Source organism: Pongo pygmaeus, chromosome 13 (genome assembly GCF_028885625.2).
Source record: "Pongo pygmaeus isolate AG05252 chromosome 13, NHGRI_mPonPyg2-v2.0_pri, whole genome shotgun sequence".
NCBI lineage: Eukaryota > Metazoa > Chordata > Mammalia > Primates > Hominidae > Pongo > Pongo pygmaeus.
The window spans coordinates 64,585,147-64,594,566 of NC_072386.2; the positions used below are offsets into that span (position 1 = coordinate 64,585,147).

The window sequence follows — 9,420 nt, forward strand, 5'->3', positions numbered from 1 at the left end:
AAAAATTGTCTTCCATGAAACTGGTCTCTGGTGCCAGAAAGGTTGTGGACCACTGCTTTACAGAATTCCAATTAATGTAGAAGTCATAAAATAAAAAATTTTCCCTGATTTCCTCCCTCCTCCCACCCTCCACCTTCCGATACACCTCTGTGCATCATTCCCCTCTGTGTCCATGTATTCTCATCATTTAGCTCCCACTTATAAGAACATGTGGTGTTTGGTTTTCTGTTCCTGCATTAGTTTGCTAAGGATAATAGCCTCCAGCTCCTGGATACTAGGCTTAATACCTGGGTGAAACGAAGTAATTCTGTACAACAAACCCCTATGACATGTGTTTACCTATGTAACAAACCTGCATATCCTGCACATGTACCCCTGAAATTAAAAGTTAAAAAAACAAATTTTTTTTATCAGCATGCAAGAAGAATAGAGTATCTTTCTTTTCTCTTTTTTTTTTTTTTTTTGAGATGGACTGTCGCTCTGTTGCCCATGTTGAGGTGCAGTGGCACAATCTCAGCTCACTGCAACCTCCACCTCCCGGGTTCAAGCAATTCTCCTGCCTCAGCCTCCCAAGTAGCTGGGACTACAGGCACACACCACCACATCCGGCTGATTTTTGAGTTTTTAGTAGAAACGGGGTTTCACCATATTAGTCAGGCTGGTCTCAAACTCCTGACCTCAGGCGATCCACCCGCCTCAGCCTCCCAAAGTGCTGGGATTACAGGCATGAGCCACCACACCCGGCCAGAATAGAGTATCTTTCTATACTCCTATAGACGAGGATATTACAAAATTATCATCCTATGAAAAGATAATTAGAGAGTAATCAGCCAAAATAGGTAAGGAGAGAAAGCATTATAGAGATCTGTCAGGCAGTTAAATAATTTTTAAGTAAGCTATTTTTCTAAATTAAAAAAAAAATAGAAAATTACCATTTGACATATACCAGAGCAGTAAGGCAGTTAAGGCAAGACTCATCAATCCTAAAATTTGTGGACAGAGTATAAGAAATGGAGTATTTACTGTCTCAAAATATTTTCCCAGAAGGTAATAATTAATTACAAAAGGGAAAACAGTAACCTTACAAAAGAGAAACCTGGCAGACACCATCTTAACCAAGTTATCAATGTTATGATTACTGATCAGACAAGCTGAGATTCTTGTGCCTGTTGACATGATGCACTGATACATCAACATCACTTCCATGGAGTTCTTACCAAAAGGCATATTTTTAAGAAACATCAGACAAACCAAAATCGAGGGCTATCCTATGAAATACCTGAGCAGTGCTCTTCAAAAGGTACCTAGGTCATGAAAAGCAAAGAAATTCTGAGTTTTTTTAGATTAAAGACGACTAAGGAGATATTATAACTAAATATAACATGTGAACCTGAATTTGACACAGGGCTAGAAAAAGAATAGGACAATGGTGAAAGTCGAATAGTCTATAAATTTTATAATTGTTTTAGGTTTTTGACATATATCCTCTAAGAGTTGTCTGAAGTCATTCTTTCCATGTCCTCAAAATCGCACAAGAGAATTTTATCAATGTTAATTTCCTGATTTTCATAAGTGTACCGTGGTAATTTAAGATGTTACATCAGGGAATTGGGGTGAAGGGTTATAAAACTTTTAAAAACCCACATTTTACCTCAATTTATCCACAATGAAATTTTGCTGTTACCTCAAGTTTACTTAGTAAACAACTTTTTTAAAGGATGGAATTATTTTAACTCTTTCTGTTTTCTATATATAGACTGTCCCTGACTTGATGGTTTGACAGGATTTTTCAGCTTTACCACAGTGTGAAAATGATATAAATTCAGTGCATTTGACTAACCATGGGGTTATGTCCTGATAAACCCATCATAAGTTGAAAATATCATAAGCTGAAAGTTTCAATTCCAATTTCTATCCTGAAACTTCTAGAGGCAGTTAAAACTTTAACTATAGGCAGCATGTTTATTCTAATGATTTTTTTTAACCTACCTTAAGGTTATTATGAGAACTAAACAAGATGATGCAAGTAAAGTACTTATAACATTGCTTAACAATAAACAGTCTCTCTGAGGTAGATACTATTTATTATTTCTCATTTTACAGGTGAGAAATTTGAGGCTTGGAGATGAAAAATAACTGGCTTAAAGATACATAGGTATGAAGTGGCAGTACAAGACTTTGAACCATGTCTGACCACAATGCTATACAGTTTCTCTTCTGTTCTAAAGCATTCTTATTAATGTCAACCCATTCTTAAATCCTTCATTACACAAAATAATCAAGTTTTTCTCTTTCCCTCTCAATGGCATTTACCATTTGTCTTGAATTTTGGGTCTAATGTCATCAACAACAAAAAATGCAAGCAAGAACCAGTTATTCAATTACAAAACCAACATTCTGGATGCAGTACAAAAGTTAGTTAACTTAATCACTGATACTCACATCACAAATTGCTTACTTTATTTCTTTAACAATGGAATAGTAACAACACAATAATTCAGTTGTAACAAAGCCACCAACAGAGCAAAACAAAAACAAAGCTAAGTAAGAAGCATTGCTTCAGCTCAAATTAGTTATCTCCTTTAAACAGGAAAAACGACCATTAGTCTAGTGGTTCTCAACCCTGTCTGCACATGAGAGGAATGGAGGGAAATAGGACGGGTGTTTAAAAAAATAGTTATATCCAAGACCCACCTCAGAACTATTAAATGAGAATCTCTCAAGAGTGAGGCCCAGGCAAAGATTTTTAAAGTGCTGTCAGTGTTGAAAACTACAGGTCTAAAGTAATAAGGAATAAAACCATGCCTCGAAGCAATTCAAAACCAAGAAGCTGATCATATAATAAATTTTTTCCTCTAATCCTGGGAAAACAGGAGGAAGCAGGCACCGACTCAGTTTTCATTGTTCTTTATCCATCTTCAGTTGCCCATAGTAGAGCTTAACAAACATCAAATATTGGAAGTTATGCAAACACGCTACCCAAATTGAAATTCTCACTACTTTACATTTAGAAAGCTCTTTTAAAACAATAGCTTTTACAACAATCCCGCCCATCTTAAGTTTGCATAGATGTTCAAGTCAGCTATTTGTTCAACTAACAGAGTCAATAGAACGTATTAGAAAGTACTTTATTAACAACAGTTATTATAAAACAATATTCATTTTATGTACTACAAATAAACTTTTTGGTGCAGATAGGAGGAATATTTGAGTTTTTCCCACCTATTTCTAAAACTGCTAGAATTTCTTTTTATAAGATCAGTACCTTCAATTCTAGAATTTAAACAAAACTTTTTGCTCTAAGAATGCATACATAAAATACTTCCCCTACAACTGTACTCTATCCTTGACAAATCCTTATTAAGAGGTTCAGTAGTAACTGTAGGTATTTAATGTCAGAACAATCTTTCTTCATTTCTCAGGTTTGGAAATATAACTTCAAGTATGGAAAATAACTTTTCCCTTAAGAATACGAGAATTCACTTAGAGACATCTCCTCAAATCAGCCAATCCCACTGCTTCGGCTCCTTACATCAGGACTCCATGTCAACCTCTGCCCCTTCATTCCTGCCCTGAAGTGTTGCTTCTGTCAGGGTGTCTTCACTTAAATCTTCAATGTCTGCCAGATCAATAGGAGGCAAAGGATTCCTCCAGTACTGGAAGGTATTATACTGCCAAAATTCTTCATTGTGCTTTAGAGAAAAAAGAGAGATGAAAGTACATCAGTAGCTTAGAAAAAATTAAGTTTTTTTCAGAAAACAAATTTGTTTTAAAGGCAAACTCATATAAGATTTTGTAGTCTTCTATTTTGTATTTTTAACAAATATACATTTTAAATTTTGTCTCATCTAAGTACTTCATGTACTCAGTGAAATCTGTGCATTTTAATATTTAAAATTTGTGAAAGTATTTGTTAAATTTAAAGGAATTTCCTCCAAGAGCATCTCTTTCCACAGGTTTTCTCCCATTTTTCACCTAAAGAAAATTAAAAAATCTTAAAATTTTTTATCTTTCAATAAGGAAAATAAGAATTTATTTTAAAAATACAGACACACTCCTTATAACTTACTTTTGGTCTTGTTCTTAAGGTCTGGTATTTTAGGAGATTTACTTTACATAGGCCAAAATATTTTGAAATCTTCCAAAAAGTATTAGGTTATAAACATGATGAATAGCAAGAAAATGTTAAACTGATCATGTTATTAAAGATAAAAAAAAAATCAACGTTCAGTAGCCACATGACCTAGTGGCTACGGTGCTGGACAGCACAGGTCTGTAAGAAAGTCTCATTAGGAAGTTCACTGTCTTCTATGCTGAGCCTTAAAGAATTAAGTTTTGGGGGAATTTCTTAATATTGGGATAAACACACAATAAGTCAAAAGATATTAAGAAAAATTTCACTTTAATATTTTGGAAAATCTACTGTACAAATTATCTACTTATAAACATGGACCAAAAAAAGGTCTTTTAATTATGTTAGTAAAACACAGTGACTAAGGGCACACAAACTTTGCCACCAGACAGACCTGGGTTTGCAAGATAACTCTACCGCCCACTAACTCTGATCTTGACCTTATTGATAAAATGGAGGACTGTTGTAAAAATTCAGGCTTGGCATAGTAATTGCTCAATATTGCTAGGTATTATATCCCAATAAGCCTATGAATCATTAATCGCTGTCTCCTTAGAGCATCTCTGCTTACTTTCTGTTAAGAATATCTAACAGTTGGCTGGGCATGATTACAGCTGTAATCCCAGCACTTTGGGAGGCAGAAGGATCGCTTGAGCCCCAGAGTTTGAGACCACCCTGGCAACAAAGCAAGACTCCATCTCAATTTATTAAAAACAAATAAACAAAAAACTAACAGTTGAGTCAACACTAACAGAGCAGTGAATCTACATAGTGACACTAACATGAAAAAATACACGAATATTTAATGAATACCTGATTTTATTTCTCTAGTCAAAAAACATCTGAAACAGGAAATATCCTGAAGTTCCAGGACAGAAATGACATAACATTATCCTGCCTAGATTGCATTCTCAATGTAGAAAAAAGGTATTTGAGGTAGTATTTCCTAAATGAAGTCCCAAGGGTGAGGGCTGGGACTTAAGCCCTATTCTGAGCACAAAAGAAACCAGGCATTTACTGTATTGAACTGTTTACTTCTTTTTGTTATATTCAATTTTCCCTTGGTAATCAGGTATAAAATCCTTAAAACAAAAAGCCTGTGTCTTTGGAGGCAGGAAGGGAAAACAGAAGCTGGAGAGAGCATGTTTGTAAAAGAGAAGCGGCTCCAGAACAAATCTAACAAAAAGAAGGAATAGGAGTGTTACTGGGCTTTCCTCAAAAGAGGGCCTGACAGTGGCTCACGCCTGTAATCCCAGCAATTTGGTAGGCAGAGGCGGGAGGATCGCTTGAGCCCAGCCTGGGTAACATGGCAAAACCCCATCTCTACAAAAAAAAAAAAAAAAAAAATTAGTCCAGCGTGGTGGTGTGCACCTGCAGTCCCAACGATTCAGGAAGCTAAGGTTGCAGTGAGCTGGGATGGTGCCACTGCACTCCAGCCTGGGCATGGGAGCGAGAACCCAAGGCCCTTTTTTAAAAAACAACACAGAGAACAAGGGGACTAGCTTTGGTGAAGAAAGAACCCCTGGAGCCAACCTTTTTCCCTGTCATGTGCTTGCAGAGACTATAGGAAGTAGAGAGCTGCCAGATCTAGTCACTGCTGTGGGGGAAAAGACAGTTGAGTCTACGACTCTAAGCAAGCATCATCGTTTCAGGCTACTAGAGAACTCTTACTCTTTGCCTACTGTCATTTCCATATTTCCCTCTTATCACTGTGTGGCATACTATAGACAGTGTATTCTGGTAGGAGACAAGCCTATGCATGAGTGGAGTATTAAAATGGTCTGAAGAGCTTTCAAAAAGTTTTCAAACTACACAGTCCCTAATCTCCATATCCATTATGGATGGATGGTTTAGAAGACTATCCATCTGTTTTCAGTTGATTTTGAATATCTGAGAGCAATCTGAAGAAAAAGTTTAAATAAAGCTCATGTTTCAACCATAGGCAAAAAAAAAAAAAAAAAAGTCTTTCCCAACTATAAAACTCTCGTTATTTTATTGGATTTTTCACATGAACAAGTCATGCCTAAGAAATTTCATTTATTTTTTTGGAAAGGTATTTGAAAACCCTGACATAAGATACTTAAGAAAATAGAAAAACGTTGGGTGGATGCTATCAGACAGCTGAAGAGAATTTGGTGAATTCTGAGAAACCTGTACTTGGTTCTTCATCTCCCAAGTCCCCTGTCATTCAGGATTGTGAAAAAGTAGTATGAATTCCTAAGTCTAGACCAAAGCTGTCCAATAAATATATAATGCTCCAAAAACATAATTTAAAATTTTCTAGTAGCTGTATTTAAAAAGTAAAAGAAACTTCTGGTATTAATTTTAATATATTTTCTTCAATATAGCCAAGTTATTTCATGTGTAATCAATATAAAATTGAGCTATTTTATCTTCATTTCTTATTAAATCCACGAAATTTCGTGTATATTTTAAACTTAGAGCACATTTCCATTTGGACTAATCACGTTTCAAGTGTTCTTACCGGCTAGCGGCTGGGCAGCAGAGATCTAGGCAAACTGAGGCATGCCTAGATCTTCTCAGGATTCTTAGATGCAGAGATGAGGCAGGCTCATGTCTTGAATAGAAATCCCCCAGTGATTCTCATATACGCCTTAAGGCCCAAATTAATTTTCTTTTTTTCTTTTCTTTTTTTTTGAGACAGCGTCTCACTCTGTTGCCCAGGCTGGAGTGCAGTGGCCCAATCTCAGCTCACTGCAACCTCCATCTCCCAGGTTAAAGTGATTCTTGTGCCTCAGCCTCCCGAGTAGCTGCGATTACAGGCATGCACCACCACACCCAGCTAATTTTTGTATTTTAATAGAGACACAGTTTCACCCTATTGGCCAGGCTGGTCTCGAACTCCCGACCTCAGGTGATCCACCAGCCGTGGCCTCCCAAAGTCCTGGGATTACAGGCGTGAGACACCACGACCCGCCCCCAAATTAATTTTCAACGATACTTTTGCCTAGGATCAGATTTAACACTATGAGTTAAAACAAAGCTTTGCCCAAGGTACGTTGGTCCATCCTTTTCTCCAGAAGCTGTACCAGCCTGTAGGACGTTCAATTAATCGATGGCTACCACACTGGTCTCCCTCTAGAAAAAGAACTCTATCCCGAATTCTAGACTAATCATCGTTAAACCCAGGAAGGCCCTCTACATCTTTGTCTGTCGTTTGTCTTTGGGCTGAACCTATGCCCTCACGGTCCGCGTCCTCGCCATGCTCACAGCCCGCCACGACCCACGGTCCTGTTTCCCTTTTACGGAGCGCGGCGCTGACGCCGAAAGGCCACTTCTACCGCTCCCGACCACAGTCTGTTTCCCCCTCGCCCAGCCCAGTGCTTTCTGCCCATCGGACTCTCGGGGTGTGTCTTCTGGCTATCGGCGTCCTCTCCCGGAGCGGGAACCCCTTCTTTCACCCCCCTCAGGCGTCTTAACCTACACAAGCCATGAGTGGGAACCGTGGCGTTTTGTGTGTGGGGGAAAAGGCAAGCCCCTTCGCCCCTCAGCCCACCCGCCCCCAAGCCCCTACCTGGCGCGATGCGACCCCCCAGTCTCCCCGCGGGGGTCCTGCGCGCCCCGCCCCGTCGTCGCCACCGCCCCCCGGGGGCCGGGCGCCCGGGAGCTCCTCCCCCGACTCCGGCAGTACGGGCGGCGGCGGCAGCGGCGGATCGCCTGTCTCCAGGCCGTGGTCCTCACGCTCCTGGCCGCTCGGGGCGCTGTTGTCCCCGCTGTCACGGCGCTTGCTGGGCGAAGCCGAGGGCTCTGCCATGGTCCCTGCGTCGATTTTGCGCTTTCGGTGCTGCTCTGGGACGCCGAGGGGCTGCCCAGCATGCGCGACCCCGGGCGGCCGGATCCAGAGAGGCGGTGGCGGCGGCTGCTCAGCGAAGTCGCAGAGCAGGAGCCGCTTCCAAGGCACGTGGAACGTCACCGGCTCGGCCGCACGCCGCTTGGCCATGGGCCCAGAGGCTCGGGCGGAGCCCGCCAGGCGCGGGAGACCGAGTGCCGATAGCTGCGGGGGCGAAGAGCGAGGACTGAGCGCGTGAGAGAGGGACAGGCCGAAGTCGGGCGAGGAGGCGACAGGAAGCTGGAGGGGGTAGGGCGGGGCGGCTCGCGCAGGAGCTAGGGCTGGGGCTCCGGCTCGGAGGCAGCTCCAGCGCTCAGCCCTCGCCGCCGCCGAGATGCGGCCCGGACGTTGAGAAGCAACCGCGAAGCGGCGGAGATTCGAACCTGCGCACAACGTGCGCGCGCGCACTCTGTCTGGCCAGGCGGAGCCGCTGGTTGGTGGAGACTCGCGGGGCGCGCTCCCGAGCGCCCTCGCGACCGGAAGTGCGCGCTCGGGGGTAGGCGGAAAGGCGGCGGCGGGATTAATTAAAGACCCGATCAAGCAGCCCGCAGAGGGGCGTGACCTTGTTTCCTCAGGAGCGTAGCGGTCGTGTTACTACTATGTTCGGTATAGCGCGGTACGTTCTAGACCCTTCTATAGGAAATTTAAGGCCTTTAAAATGTATATTTCCTTCCTCCAGTCAGTGACCACAGGGGCGTCTCCATGAAATTAAGACAAAGATTATAATAGAGTTCCAGACTATCCTGGGCAACATAGCAAGACCTCGTCTCTACAAAAAATACAAAAATAGGCCAGGCTTGTTGGCCATCCCCTGTGGTCCCAGCTACTCGGGAGGCTGAGGAGGAAGATTCACTTGAGCCCGGGAGGTGGAGGCTGTAGTGAGCCAGAGATCGCACCACTACACTGCAGCCTGGGCAACAGAGCGAGACTCCGTCTCACAAAAGAAAAAGGAAAAGGATAATACAAGGTTTAAATAAAACTGGTGTTTAAGAAGCTTCACAGTAGGTTGTTATTCAAAACAAATGACTGAAGGGGAGTCCGGGCTGAGGGAAGTAGCTAAAGCTAACAGAAAACACACAAATCGAAGTGTATGTTTTGCATGTTTTGCGCAGCTGCTGTGGAAGGTGAAGCAGGCACTACATTCGTGGAAGATCTCTTGATTAAAAACTTAGGAAGTTACAGACAGAATGTGCAGCTCATCCAAAATAGCTGAGTAGTTGGCAAGAACCAAGCCTGAAGCACAGCTGTCCTTTTCAACTGAAACCTAGAATTGTTGGACTCTTAAATTAATGTTGGAAGGCTGAGTTCCCTGCTTACTATGGGCGGTGGTCAGATCAAGATTCTAAGGCCATTACAGCAAAATAGTGTTGTCAGGTGAAGTGAGGTGGAGACAATTGCAGTATATTTACTATTTTATTATTTTTATTTTTTATTTTGT

At 41.8% G+C, this 9,420-nt stretch overlaps 1 protein-coding gene across 1 annotated transcript; it reads right to left on the reverse strand.

Annotated features, from left to right (window-relative positions):
- Positions 1–2,065: 2,065 nt before the first annotated feature.
- Positions 2,066–8,915, reverse strand: C13H9orf40 (chromosome 13 C9orf40 homolog). The gene is made up of 2 exons (XM_054500103.2): positions 7,668–8,915; positions 2,066–3,692 (listed from the first exon to the last, which is right to left on the reverse strand). The coding sequence occupies exons 1-2, from the start codon at positions 8,091–8,093 to the stop codon at positions 3,534–3,536; spliced, it is 585 nt and encodes a 194-aa protein (XP_054356078.1). The 5' UTR covers positions 8,094–8,915; the 3' UTR covers positions 2,066–3,533.
- Between the last annotated feature and the right edge of the window lie 505 nt (positions 8,916–9,420).